We start from the raw sequence: 14,807 nt of genomic DNA, 5'->3' as shown, positions 1-14,807 counted from the left end.
TTCTGCATTATGATGTCCTTGGGATTGTACTCTGACATATTTATTACTTCATGACATGTTTCTACAACATTTGACTTATGGTTTATGAGTTGATATGATATTGATGCTGCTTTTCAGTAAATGGTTTTAATAAATTACTTTATAAAAAACGAAATTTTTGGTCTAGAAAATCAGGATGTTACACTCAACATGGATTGTGTGGTTTTCATCTAATAGGAAAGATAGTCCACACCTTTGGAAAAAACAAAAAAATAGCAATTTTGTTTTGGAAGCTGGTAAGAGCTTACAAAACCACTGAGTTTGAATTCTATTGGCGGAGACTTCGTAATATAAGAGATGATGTAGCGACATATCTCGGTTAAATTCCACATTAGAAATGGACAAGAGCGTATTGCCCTACCACGAGGTATGATTATATGACCTCAAATAGTGCGGAGTCCATGAATATTGTATCAAATAAAGCAAGGAAGTTGTCTATATTACCACTTCTTGAGTTCTTTCGTGCACTTATGCAGAAATGGTTTTACAAACGGCGGATGGCTGCAGGTATGATTATGTTTAATTTTAAATTATATGATAAATCTCATATATAATAATATATGTTTGTTTTAACAGAAAAAAGTACAACAATACTTACGAAGTGGGCTGAAGATATGGTTAAAAAAAATAAAGAGGGGATTCAAAAATGGTCGGTATCCGGTGTTGACAATATAACATATCAAGTGCATGACTTCAAAAGTGGCGGCATAGTGAATTTGAGGGAAAAGACTTGTTCTTGCAGATATTGGCAACTAACTGGTTTGCCATGTGGTCATGTGATAATGGTTTTAACGCACTTAAAAAATGATCATTGTGGGCATATGGCTATAGATGCTTATAAAATTGAAACATATCGAAGAACGTACGAGCAGGCCGTATACCCTCTTTCAGAACTTAGTGATTGGGAGGTTCCAGATGACCTTATGGTTGTTAACCCTCTTGTGATGGAAATACGTCAAGCCGGTAGACCAAAAAACACCAATTGTATTCCCTCTGAAGGTGAGGAACCAAAAATAAGAAGGTGTAGTAGATGTCATAGCACAACTCATAATGCAAGGACGTGTAAGGAAATCGTACCAAAGAAACACAGTAAAAGTAAAAAACGTACTGGGGCGTCAGGGAGTGGGACAAAAGCGACAGAAGAGGAACCGACGCAGGCAACCGAAAACCAATGGCAGCATGAGCCAGCACAACATACCGAACAACAATGGCAATAGCAGCCAGACAACCAATGGACATAACAAACCGAAAATCAATGGCAGCAGCAGCCAGACAATCAATGGACACAACAGACCGAACATCAATGGCAGCAGGAGCCACATAACCAATGGACGCAAGGGACCGAATACCAACCGCATGAAGAGCCACAGAACCAATGGCAGGGTTGCACCGAGTACCAATGACAGCAAGAGCAAGATAACCAATGGACGCAAGCGACAGTAAACCTAGGGACACAAGCAACAAAAAACCCATGGACGGAATACGAAAACAGATCAAAGTTTCCGTGGTTCGATTTGAATAAATGAAGTTTATTTCAAAATATGTTTATTATGAAGGTTGTATGTTTATGTTTTTTAAAGTATGTTTTGTAACCTACTTAAAGTATGTTTATTATTAAGAATATCGGTGTGTGTAATTTTATAAAAAACATGGAATATTTGTATAATTTTTGTTAAACACATAGCTTTTTAAAATGGGTAATTAAATAAGAAAAACGAAAAACGAAAACAAATTTTTTTTACATAATAATCAAATAATACCTTATGTGATTCAAAAAATAATAATATTAATAAACGAAAACAAAAATAAAAAAATTAAAAAAATTAAAAAAAAAACAAGATCCGTAGAGGTTTTCATAGTTCCGCAGAGGTGTTTATGGTTCCGCAGAACTCCCTCTGCGAAACCTTTGGTCATTTTCCAAAATCCTCATTTACATTGTCATTTTCTTCGGAACCCCACTCTTTTTTGGTTATTTCTAGAAATTTCTCTACATTGATATAATAGTTAGACTAAATTTTATTCCCCACAAATTAATGTCTAGGACCATGGCCCTGATCACTCAGACTTTTGGTCGGCCCTATTGACAACTTTGAACTAATCGCCTACACTGATCTATTACTCCTATTTTTTAACTATTCTATTTGAACCTTCGTCAATTTAAGGGAGAGATATTTTCAAACATTTTGGTACCGTTAGTAATTAAATAACTAATTAAGTCTTATATAAAGGGGTAGATAAGTCTCCTATAGTTAACCAACTAAGTGACTTTGGCAAGTTGCTTTAGGAACTTTATGCTATTAATGTGGCACATCTCTAACGTAATTTATTCCCGATTGTAAGAACTGTTTGCATTATCTTAACCATCTTCATCGATTGGTTATTATGTGGATGGAAACTAAGACCGCAAAATAGTGCAAGTGTGTTCATAATCAGAATGGTTCACCATTAATGTCATTCTAACAAATCCAGTTGCTAATTAGGGATTTATGAATCCGTCCCTGTAAGAAAAATTCTAGTAGTGTGGAGAGGCGATTATGCTAAGTTTTTTCTTGTAGAAATCCAAAGAATTAATAATGAATTTGGCTGTAACTTTGATTAAGCCTTTTCCTTTATAGCAAGGTGCTAAGATTAATCGTATACTCGTGTTGTTTGTTTCCTTCGCACTTATTAGCTTTTATATTAAAAATATTAATCTATACCACCTTCCCATGAAAAAATGATCCCTATACCAGAGACTAAGCCAATGAAAAACTTCATGCATAAAAAACCTCAACAAATTAATACTTCAAATAGATATAGTGAATCGAATACGGACAAATGGCAAGGCCAAGTTTTTTATAGTTTCTGTTGCAATTATATAGTAATAACCGGCAGTATATGTTGAATCAACTATCCTGTCAACGTTTCATGGTTTGAGCTTACACGAACCTGCTCTTCCATCTCATACCCTCCATTTCTTTTCATTATTCTTCTTTGGAACATAAGGTGGAGGTAGTGGTGGTGGCACATTTGAGGTCTTCAAAAGCGGAGGTGCACCTTATTGTTCTTTGAACGAGGAAATGGAGGTTGTGCTGTCACGTTAGAGCTCTCCGGACGGGGAGATGTCGGTGGTGAGAACATCCTCTTTGACTCTGGCGGTGGAGGTAAGACAGTAATCAACTTGGACAATAGAGATGAAGGAGGATTTGGAGTTGGAGTAGGTGTTGGAGATGTTGATGGAGCCTAAACACCAAGTGTAGATTTAGTTATGTATATACAAGTAATGGAATTAGTATACATCTGACGTTTGGTGCATAGAATGTATAAACAAAAATATGGTACTAAAAGATCCAACTACCCGTTATTATATATAAAAAGAAGCATAATAGTTCGAAAATATAAAAAAAGAAATTACCTTACTTTCAAATAAAAACTATCGTTAATCGGTTAACTCGCAAAATTGGAATGTACTGTTTTCATTTATATATAACACAACAATAATTCAAATACTTTTTGAAAACCTCATGTTCTTAGTTTTCTTGAAATTAATTCATAATAAAATGAAGAGGTCAAGATGATTACCAAAAATGAGTAAACAAAAAAAGGAAAAAAGCAACATACCTGATATATGAGTGCCGTTTCGAGTGCTCTCACAATCTCGTTCATCAATGGACGTTGTTCACGGTCTCTCTTCAAACATCGATAAGCAATTGATGTAAATGCCTCCAAAGAATCAGGATTTATTTCATCCTTTATATTACGGTAAATAATTTCACTTACTTTGTTTTGTTTGTAACTCTTTCGAACCATTTCCGTAAAAGATTGGGCCTTATTGTTGTAGCTAATACATACCCTGCCACACAAAACTTCAAACAACACTACCCCAAATGAATAGACATCTGACTCTTTTGTAAGTAACCCCGTCTCTACGTATATCGGGTCACAATACCCAAACGTGCCTACTGTATTAGAGACAAGAAATGTGTATTGTTGGTTAGCAGGACCAAACTTGGATAAACCTAAATCCGCAATCCTCGCATTCCAATTTTCATCTAAAAGAATATTGGAGCTTTTAATATCCCGGTGCAATACTCTTTGTTGAGTCCCAGCAGGATTATGAAGGTAAGCTAGACCGCGAGCTGCCCCAATGCATATCTTCAGTCTCCGAACCCATGTTAAATCATCGCTCTTAAGATACAAGTCTAGACTTTTCTTTGATGCATATTCGTATACCAGAATCTTCTCTCCACTGTCATCACAAAACCCTAAGAGAGAAACAATATTTTCATGTTTATAAAGAGAAAGCATAACAATCTCCTTCCAAAACTCAGGGTCTCCCTGCCCAAATGTACGATCTAAACGTTTTAAAGCAACTGTGGTTTGACCCTTCAAGTGGACATGTAATTCGCCCTTATACACTTTTCCAAATCCCCCTCTCCCGATGCAATTGTTTTCCGCAAAATTGTTTGTTGACGATATTATGGCTTCTAGTGGTATTTTAAGATGTTCAAACTTTTTTGTGATAGACAACATTTTGACGATGGATCAAAAAAAAAAAGAGACCAGGCTAACCTTCAAAGAAGTAATTAAGTTGACTGGTTTGAAAGAGATCGACATATATAGATTCTATCTTTTGGATTTGGGAAGGGTTTTAAAGAGATGATATACTATGCTATCCCTGTAATATATAAATATAATGCGGTCCAGCTGGCATCGATAATTCTATCTCGTCCCTTTCTAAGTTTTCTCCACTTACAAAACGTTTTTTGCGGTCCCCAAACCACAATTATACAAGTGGTGTTAATTATTGAATTTTCTAAAGTTTAATTTTGGTAAACGTGTAACCACAATTATACCAAAAAAAAAAAAAAAAAATTATTGAATTTTATAAAGTTTACTTTATGTCAAAAAAGAATATATATCTAATGAACTCCAGGCATGGTAATTTGGCTCTTTTTGGGGACTTCAACGCTGTTAGAAGTCCAATTAAGAGATTTAACTCGGTCTTTTGTCCGCGTACTGCCGGTGCTTTCAATAAGTTTATTAACAATGCTGGCCTAATCGAGCCCAACATGGATGGCAGGAGATTTACATATTTATGTGACGATGGCTGGAAGCTTAGTAAGCTTGATCGTTTTTTGGTTAGTCCTTCGTTTTTGGTGAATTTTCCTTCTACAAATGTTATGGTGCTGCCCCGTGAATTTTCCGATCACTCTCCGGTGATTCTTAGCACGTTTCATCTCGATTTCGGGCCTTCTCCTTTCCGCTTCTGTAATTCTTGGATGTTACGTGAGGGTTTTGGCTTGGTTGTGGCAAATGCTTGGAAGAATTTTGTAGGTGAGGGTGTTCCTGATAGGCTCCTCTCAAATAAATTGAAGTACCTTAAAAATGAAATTCGTAAATGGAGGGTGCTTGAATCTGAAACAGAAAACAAGGTGTTGGCGGATCTTAAGGAGAAAGTCAATGACCTTGACCTTGCTGTGGAATCAAGGCCTTTATCAATCATTGAGTTGGCTTCTTTGAAAGAGTTCAAGCATAAAATTATCGAGATGGATACATTATCAAAGATGGATCTCATTCAAAAATCAAAAGTTAAATGGTTGTCAGATGGAGATGAAAATTCCCGTTTTTTTCATAATTTCCTGAAAGTTAAGAATAAAAAGTGTCGCATTCAAGGGCTAATGATCAACGATAGTTGGGTCAAGGATGTTGATCTTATTAAGGAGGAGGTTGTTTGGTTTTTTGGTTCTAAATTTCGTGAAGATTGCATGATCATACCTTTTTTCTCTAACCCCAACTTTTTATCGCTCTCTGACGTTGACAGGTCCTTCGTTGAGGCTCCATTTGAGTGGGAAGAAATCAAAAACGCCATCTGGAATTGTGGGAATGAGAAAGCCCCAGAGCCCGATGGTTTCTCCTTCAAAATTCTCAAAAATTTCTGGCCCTTGTTGCAAGATGATATCATGAGATATGTTAAACATTTTGAGAAGTTTGGAAGACTTTCTAAAGGAAGCAATTCCTCGTTTATTACCCTTCTCCCCAAAGTAAAGGATCCTCTTTCTTTAAGTGATTATAAGCCGATAAGTCTCATCGGCTGTGTGTATAAGATCATGGCGAAAACTTTTACACTTAGAATAAAAATGGTGATTGGGTCGGTTATTGGTGATGTTCAGACTACTTTCATTGAAGGGAGGAATATCTTAGATGGCCCCTTGATTATTAATGAAGTTTGTGTGTGGGCAAAGGCGTATAAGACAAAAACTTTCATGTTCAAGGTGGATTTTGACAAGACGTTCGATTCCATAAATTGGAATTATTTAGACTTTGTTATCATGCAAATGGGATTTGGTGATAAATGGAGATTTTGGATCAAAGGGTGCCTCTCGTCTGCTAGAGCCTCAGTTTTAATTAATGGGTCGGCCACTAAAGAATTTTCTTTGTCCAAAGGTGTGCGTCAAGGAGATCCGCTCTCTCCTTTTCTCTTTATTATTGCCATGGAGGGTCTCAACGTCGCCATGAAATCCGCTTGTCAAAAATCCCTATTTCATGGCATCAATATTCCTAATGAGGGACCTTCGATCTCCCATATCTTCTACGCTGATGATGCCTTATTTGTTGGGACATGGGACAGCTCCAACTTTGCTAATTTGTCGCGCATTCTGTAACAACCCGTTATTTTTCAAGTCAATAAAAGTCAAACCCTTTTGATAAAATTTGAATTTTGTTGATTTTTGTTATGATCGTAAGAATTAAAACACGATTTAAATTATATAAATGATGCTTTTATATAAGTATTTTGAATAAAAATACTCTCAAAAATGAAAGTTTTTCCATTGAAACCGAGAACTTTCGGACCGAAAACCCCTTTTCGGCCGAGAACTCTCGGATTGCAAACTCTTTTCGGCCGAGAACCCCTTTCCGGACGAAAACCCAACCGGTATAAGTATTTTTCCTCGAAACATAAGTCATTTCCTCACTTTCTCACTCGAAAACTCTCCCATTTTGCTCTCAAATATCATCCAAGAATCTTCAAACATTCAAGAAAAATCCTTCAAATCTTCATAATTTTCACCAAGAACACCACGAACAATCTTCAAATCTTCATCTGACCGGAAACACGTTCCCAACCGAAAACGAGTTCCCAACCGAAAACACCATAAGACTGAGAACCTGGTTCTCGGTTGAGATCTTTAGACCGAAATCAAGGAATTTCGGTGGAGGCCAGACCGAAAACCCTTAGCATTCTCCAAATAAAGCTCGGTAATTATTCCATACATAAAATTTGTGTTGTCTAACACTTTAATTAATTATTTCGCTAATTTAAATACGATTATGTGTTTAAATAATATCAGGATGCCGTTCTTTCACGTATTCTAATATGAGGATCATCATTAGCACTTCGCGACTCAACCGAGCACACACATTCGAGGTGAGTTCATACCCCTACGTTTTCACTAATTTTCAATGTTTTTAAGGGGGGGGGGGGGGGGGGGGGAGAGGGGAATACAAGTAAAACACAAGAAATCTTGTGTAAATATTCAAATGATTTCAAACGATTTCGAACCATGTCAAGCTATTTCAACTTATTCAAACTATTTTAAACAGTTTCAAACTACTTCAACTATTTTATACTTTGGTTTTCCTAAAATGCATGTTTATACACATATGCTTTATATATTTATGTGTGAATATAAAACTCGATAGGTAAAAATTTGACCCTTTTGTAACATGTCGAGCAAAAGGGTATTCTCAAATATTTTATTGTGCTATACAAACCGTTAAATTCCAAGATTTTCATTACATACAAGAACATACATGTAAACTATAATAGGTATAGTTTAGAGAACATTACACGGTTTTACTAAGACAAGGATATCATACTAAAACAATTATCTAACCATAATTATTGTACACTACTAGTACAAGGTAATACATATGTTTTCATGAACAAGAGAACACTAGTACACTATACGTAAACTAGTTAATACAGGGTTGTGAGGAACTATTTCGGGGTACCCATCAGGGTACCGGTTCAAGTCCTATAAATTATAACCACAGTCTCCTGGAGGGAGAGCGTGAATTTGTGTATAGATCTATACAAGACTGACAATCCCGCGCCCTGACTGTTAGCTACAGTTGGAACGGAAGTTCTGGGGTGACAAATGTCATAATATTCTGACGCTTGAAGAACGTTGTGCATGCCACTAGTCATTTTAGCATGGTTATATGAAACTCCCAATAGTATCAACTAAAACGTTAGTTTACGGGAAATACACAACTTTAAAAGGTTTTATTTAAATAATAGAACTACACCACACTACGACTCTAGCACTATGAACTTACATTATTGAAAGGAATTTTAATTCTAATTCTATGATCGCTTGATTTATACATTAGGGTTATATATAAATGATATCCGATGGGCAGTAGGATGGGTGAAGTCCGCTTTACTTCCTGTTCCTTGTTTGGTTGTGGGCTTAGAGCAGAATCACACAGTCTACTACTTATTCGATTTTGGTTATATATGACTTGTATACATTAAGTAATCATAAGGGGAAACAATTATGGGTCAAGTCACTATATACGAGAACAGTACACTATTTTCTAACACAGAACATATCTTTCTGAGGAAAACATATATCTATATAGTTTTATTTGATAATACAACTACAAGTATACTATTTCAGAGTACATTAATATGCATACATTAGGGTCTTAAGGTTTAAAGACTACATCTCATTTTACTAAGAAAATATTGGATTTTCTGAAGGAACACACTCACATTATCTGTAACGACGTAAATTTCCAAAACAATTTTTCATTTTTAAAACATAACTTCATTCATAAGAAATATCAAAACCCATTGTAACACATGTCATCCGAATAAAACAATCCCAAGATCTCAATACATAAAACTCCATCAGTGTGTACAAATCATGCCGACGCCTTCCCGCGATCCTTGCTGGTACCTGAAACACATATCACATAATCAGAAGGCATAAATGCTTAGTGAGTTCCCCAAAATACCATGCACATACAACTAGCCACTCGAGGCTATAACTCTACTAGACCTTCCGGTCATTGTGTCTCAGGGGCCTTCCGGTCCCATTCTTGGAGGAGACCTTCCGGTCCTACTCCATCGACCTTCCGGTCCTACTCTGTCGACCTTCCAGTCCATACCATGTTGACCTTCCGGTCCATACACTGCCGACCTTCCGGTCCATACCATGTTGATCTTCCGGTCCATACATTGCCGACCTTCCGGTCCATACCATGTTGACCTTCCGGTCCATATCACACTGACCTTCCGGTCCATACCATGCTACTCATAACATACATAACATATACATATCACATATATCACGTACTCGTCCTAGCACATAAGACCTTCCGGTCACACATTTCATAACTCATAAACATAAGACCTTCCGGTCACTCATAGTTACCATTCCAGGTAAAGTATAGTGAGAAGACTCACCTCGTACGATGTCGGATAATCTCTCTTGCTCGATAACCCGATCTAGCCTCCTCCTATCAACATAATAACATCTCTAATCAATACTTACTCTTGTCCTTATTCCTAAAGAATGGGTAGAAGACCGTTCTACCCCTCCCTGTCCTTTCTTGAACAAGTTTGACCAAAACCCTAAAAGTCAACCCCAGTCAACGGTCAAACTTTGACCAGACTCGTCGAGTGCACTCAGGTGACTCGGCGAGTCCATGCGTGTCTTCTGAATCCTTCCAGGCCTCACTCGACTCGTCGAGTCAACCTCTCTCCGACGGGTTACCCATGAACACGAACTGTGGTGCAACACGATCCGACTCGTCGAGTCCGCTCATGGACTCGACGAGTTTCTTCCATGAGAATGCTCAAACGACCTTCTGAGGTCAGATCTGTTTCTCTAACCTATAGATCTGACCTTCCCATACACAATAATCACGTAAAGGTTCAACCTTTATACTCATGCAACCAACATAGGGCTTCTTTTGGTGAAATAGCTTCTAAAATGGCAACCTATGTTCATATCTCTAATGGAGTGGCATAAAGCAGGGAGGTTAGGGCTCTCTGGACCTCTCAAGGTCCAGATCCAGAGTTTAACACTCAAAGGGACATCATAAGCATCATATCCAAGCCAATAAAGGATAGAGAAAACCCTAGATTCAAGGGTTCTACACCAAAACATAAGAAGGGTTCGATTTAATACCTCAAAGATGGAGTTTCCTTGCTTGAAACCACATTATAGCATCCCCCTTGACCTTCTTTTGTTGGAATCTCCTTCTTCTTTGCAAAAATCACACCAACAAGGATTAAAATAGCCCATCTCCTCACACGACACGCTCAAGCTCACTAGGGTTTCTCTCTCTGGACTGGTAGCCGCAAATGAGGGACATAAGGTTCCTTAAATAGGGCACAGGCCTGAGGATTTAGGGTTTTCACCCACAGCGGCTACTCGGCGAGTCTACTCTTGGACTCGTCGAGTAGTTCATTAAACTTATGTGGCCACCCCGCTTCTACTCGACGAGTTATAGCACCGACTCGTCGAGTAGATCAATGATTCTCAAAAATAAATAATTAAAATAATATACCTGGAAATCCGGGTGTTACATTATCAAAAGGATCTTTACTGTAAATTCTGTAATTTCCTAGTGGATACGTTAGAGTTATATACAATAAAGATCCGACAGGCAGTGGAATGTGTGATTTCCGCCTCATTTCCTGTTCCTTGTTTGGTTGTGGGCTTATGGCAGAACCACACAATCGACACCCTGTTCGATCTGGGTTATATATAACTCCTATGCACTAAGTAATCATAGAAGGCACTAGTATGGGTCATATTACTTATAATTCTTTACATCAGAAAATATAGGATTTTCTGGAGGAACATACTAAGGTTTTCAAGGAACAAAGTACATATTTTCTAAAACAAAATGTTTATGAACTCACCAACTTAAATGTTGATACACTTTTAAAATCGCTTGTATTCTCAGGAAACTAGTAGACAGGTACACTCACAGGTTATGAGAAGGCGGAGCATAGTAGCTTCAAGTCTTGGTTTTGCTGTTTACTTTTAGAGTCAATCATATGTGCTCCGAATACAATGTAAACACTATATTATTAATACAATGGTTGTTGTTGCTTTGATTACTATTATACAATTGTTGTGATACTGTACATGACGTCCTCCGCCCCCGAACGTTTCCGCCGTTCTGGTTTGGGGGTGTGATAGATTGGTATCAGAGCATTGTTTATAGTGAACTAAGTATATCAACCCATAAAAGATATACAACTATAAACACAATGGGACTAAAACACTCTGACCAAGAATTACACTTTTAAAATATATTAATATTTCTATAAAAGTATACATACGTACATACATATATATATATATATATATATATATATATATATATATATATATATATATATATATACTAGAACAAGTATCACAAGAAGAACAAAACAAAAGTATTTGGATGTTGAACACTACGGTCGAACCTAGACAGTTATGCAATCATATCTGGGATAAATATAGCCTGATCAACTATATTTATTTGAGATACGACCAACATGTGTTTGGGAGTGATAGTGATGTTGCAACAAGTCTAAAACTTACCAACCCTACGTACCAAGGAACACCAGAACCAAACATAAAGTTTAGAATACTATAGGAGTATTTTATGATACTATACAATAACCATAAGTCTAAGAACTTATCAACTTCGTATACCAAGAAGCTCTAGAATCAAACATGTAATTAAAATACTATAGGAGTATTTTAGGCGCTATAACTAACTTATGTGAAAACTAAAAGACCGTTACTGGTAGGTTTATAATTGCGGAGTGTATACTCCCAGGTGATATATAATTAAGATTTTATAGACTTAGAATTTGTGATCTTCGCTCTACTACTTGTTCTTTGTTTGGTTGTGGTTTTAGAGTAGGATCACGTATTCGAAGGTCTATTAGGTCTTAGCTATATACAACTTGTATACACTGCGTGATTATAGGAGGACCCGGTAAGGATAACCATAAAATTTTCAATAGAAATGTTTTTATTAATCTCATAGATTCTTTAGACACTCTCATTCTCGCACTAACAACATAGGTAGATGTAGCCACTCCACTATAGCAGCCAACAGAAGAGTTGAGGAAGAACCAAAAGAGGGTTCATGAGGAGGATTCGATATGCTGGAAACCTCCTAAGGTGAAACAAATGTAGTTTCAATCACCATGGAGCCTGTCGAGAGTTACACTGTAGAAATTGCAACAGGAAGGGGCACACTGCCCGTTTCTGTAGGGCACGTCACAACCCCTCAACCAAGTCCCCGACATTGTAGTAAAATCGACTTGTTACGAGTGCGGTGAAATAGGACACTTCAAAAGAGATTGTCCAAGAATAAGGAATGTTGGTGGTGATGGAAGGGTGCTGATGATCACCACAGGAGAGACTGTCTCGAAACCACCTGTGAACAACGGTACGTTCTCCAAATAAAAATATTTCAAAACTTAAAAAAAAATTACAAAAAAAAAAAACTGGTGCTAACTAAAAAGTAATTATAAATTGCTCCCTCGTCTGAACAAAACACATACAGGTGAGCTGTGATGGCTTAGTGTATACATCAGAGTCATATATAATTAAGATTCCTCGGGCTTAGAGTGCGTGATTCCGCCTTATTTCATTTTCCTTGTCTGGTTGTGGATTTATGGCAGAGTCACTCAGTTGACGGTCTTGTCAATCTTAATTATACATGACTTGTATACACCAAGCGATTATAGAGAGACCTAGTAGGAGTCATATTATGAAAACTCATCCTTTCCATTTAACGGAACACTCTTATCTCTAGTACTCGCTAAATGGGGTACAAAACGTTCGCAGTAGTAATAACAAGAATAAACCTGAAAGCACTAGAAAGTATACACAGAATGCACTATCGCTCTACACAAACATTTCTCCCAAATAGACTTAACACCAGTTACAATAATTAGTTCCGACATCGTCATTCGACATGGATTCGCGTGGTCCTCGTCATACCAACTTCATGTGCTACAAAAAGACCCTTCGCCTCAACCGAACGTCTAGCAAAATCTTTTCAACCTATAATGACAAAGCTTGACACAAACCTCCGTACCGTCTCTCGCTTCAAAAATCAGAAGTACCCATGTGAGGGGTACCACGTCTCCCTAACTCACTCCGTAGACAAGAAACTTGAAGCGAAAAACACTGAGGATGTTCTAGAAGTCCGTAATCTTCCTAAAAGTATTCCTAGCGAACATCCCAGGAATACCACTCGTACAGCAAGTTAAGTTCAAGCACAGAGGCTAGGGAAAAAGGTGGTCAACCTATCGCTACTAAGTGTATACGCGAGAGTGGTATATAATTAAGATTCTACGTACATAGGATGTGTGATTCCACCCAATCTCCTGTTCCTTGTCTGGTTGTAGACTTGGGGCAGAGCCACCCATCCGAATGTCTTTTTTATCTTAATTATATACGACTTGTATACACAATGTGATGATGGATGATCCAAGTATGATTCATACCATGAACTTCAGGGCAAAGTTGCCCAAGACTACGCGTGGACATGCTGCTACTCGAGTGAATGTAGACAAGTAAACCAAACCAACACTCTCTCCCGTCTTAAGTACAGTTTACCATCCCTAAACAAACAGTCAGAGAAAGGAAACAAAGTAGCATACCAATAGTGAAGATCCCCTGGATCGCCAAGCGAGAACCTAAAGTCACATAGGAACGAGGAGATCAATAAGAATAGAAGTACCATCTCTTTCCCTAGTTCAAATAATAACCACTCAGAATTCGAATTTCGGGACGAAATTCCCTCTAACGGGGGGATAATGTAACAACCAGTTATTTTTCAAGTCAATAATAGTCAAACCCTTTTGATAAAATTCGAATTTTGTTGATTTTTGTTATGACCGTAAGGGTTAAAACACGATTTAAATTATATAAATGATGCTTTTATATAAGCATTTTGAATAAAAATACTCTCAAAAATCAAAGTTTTTCCATTGAAACCGAGAACTCTCGGACCAAAAACCCCTTTTTGGCCGAAAACTCTCGGACCGCAAACTCTTTTCGGCCGAGAACCCCTTTCCGGCCGAAAACCCAACTGGTATAAGTATTTTTTCCCGAAACATAAGTCATTTCCTCACATTCTCACTTGAAAAATGTCCCATTTTGCTCTCAAATATCATCCAAGAATCTTCAAACATTCAAGAAAAATCCTTCAAATCTTCATAATTTTCACCAACAACACCAAGAACAATCTTCAAATCTTCATCTGACGGAAAACACGTTCCCAACCGAAAACGAGTTCCCAATCGAAAACACCATAAGACTGAGAACCTGGTTCTCGGTTGAGATCTTTAGACCGAAATCAAGGGATTTCGGTGGAGGCCAGACCGAAAACCCTTAGCATTCTCCAAATAAATCTCGGTAATTATTCCTTACATAAAATAAGTGTTGTCTAACACTTTAATTAATTATTTCGCTAATTTAAATATGATTATGTGTTTAAATAATATCAGGATACCGTTCTTTCACGTATTCTAATCCGAGGATCATCGTTAGCACTTCGCGACTCAACCGAGCAAACACATTCGAGGTGAGTTCATACCCCTACATTTTCACTAATTTTCAATGTTTTTAAGGGGGGGGGGGGGGAATACAAGTAAAACACAAGAAATCTTGTGTAACTATTCATATGATTTCAAACGATTTCGAACCATGTCAAGCTATTTTAACTGATTCAAACTATTTTAAACG

At 37.3% G+C, this 14,807-nt stretch overlaps 2 protein-coding genes across 3 annotated transcripts; one reads left to right on the top strand and one right to left on the bottom strand.

Moving 5' to 3' along the window:
• Window positions 1–376: 376 nt before the first annotated feature.
• On the top strand, window positions 377–1,256 carry LOC145111973 (uncharacterized). Its single transcript, XM_079048203.1, has 3 exons — window positions 377–406; window positions 516–546; window positions 616–1,256. Exons 1-3 carry the CDS (start codon window positions 377–379, stop codon window positions 1,254–1,256), a joined length of 702 nt encoding a protein of 233 aa, XP_078904329.1.
• Window positions 1,257–2,795: 1,539 nt separating this feature from the next.
• Window positions 2,796–4,660, bottom strand: LOC145117716 (putative receptor-like protein kinase At5g59700). Of its 2 annotated transcripts, XM_079054027.1 has the most exons (3): window positions 3,799–4,660; window positions 3,640–3,708; window positions 2,796–3,261 (listed from the first exon to the last, which is right to left on the bottom strand). In XM_079054027.1, the coding sequence occupies exons 1-3, from the start codon at window positions 4,549–4,551 to the stop codon at window positions 3,058–3,060; spliced, it is 1,026 nt and encodes a 341-aa protein (XP_078910153.1). In that variant the 5' UTR covers window positions 4,552–4,660; the 3' UTR covers window positions 2,796–3,057. The 2 variants fall into 2 exon arrangements, with proteins under 2 accessions (XP_078910153.1, XP_078910152.1); XM_079054026.1 differs by having other exon boundaries at window positions 3,640–4,660.
• Window positions 4,661–14,807: the final 10,147 nt, after the last annotated feature.

Source organism: Lactuca virosa, chromosome 5 (assembly GCF_052849685.1).
Source record: "Lactuca virosa cultivar CGN04683 chromosome 5, Lactuca_virosa_CGN04683_v6, whole genome shotgun sequence".
Lineage (NCBI taxonomy): Eukaryota > Viridiplantae > Streptophyta > Magnoliopsida > Asterales > Asteraceae > Lactuca > Lactuca virosa.
Note: the sequence above shows the minus strand (reverse complement) of the source record. Positions and strands in the feature narration are given on the sequence as shown.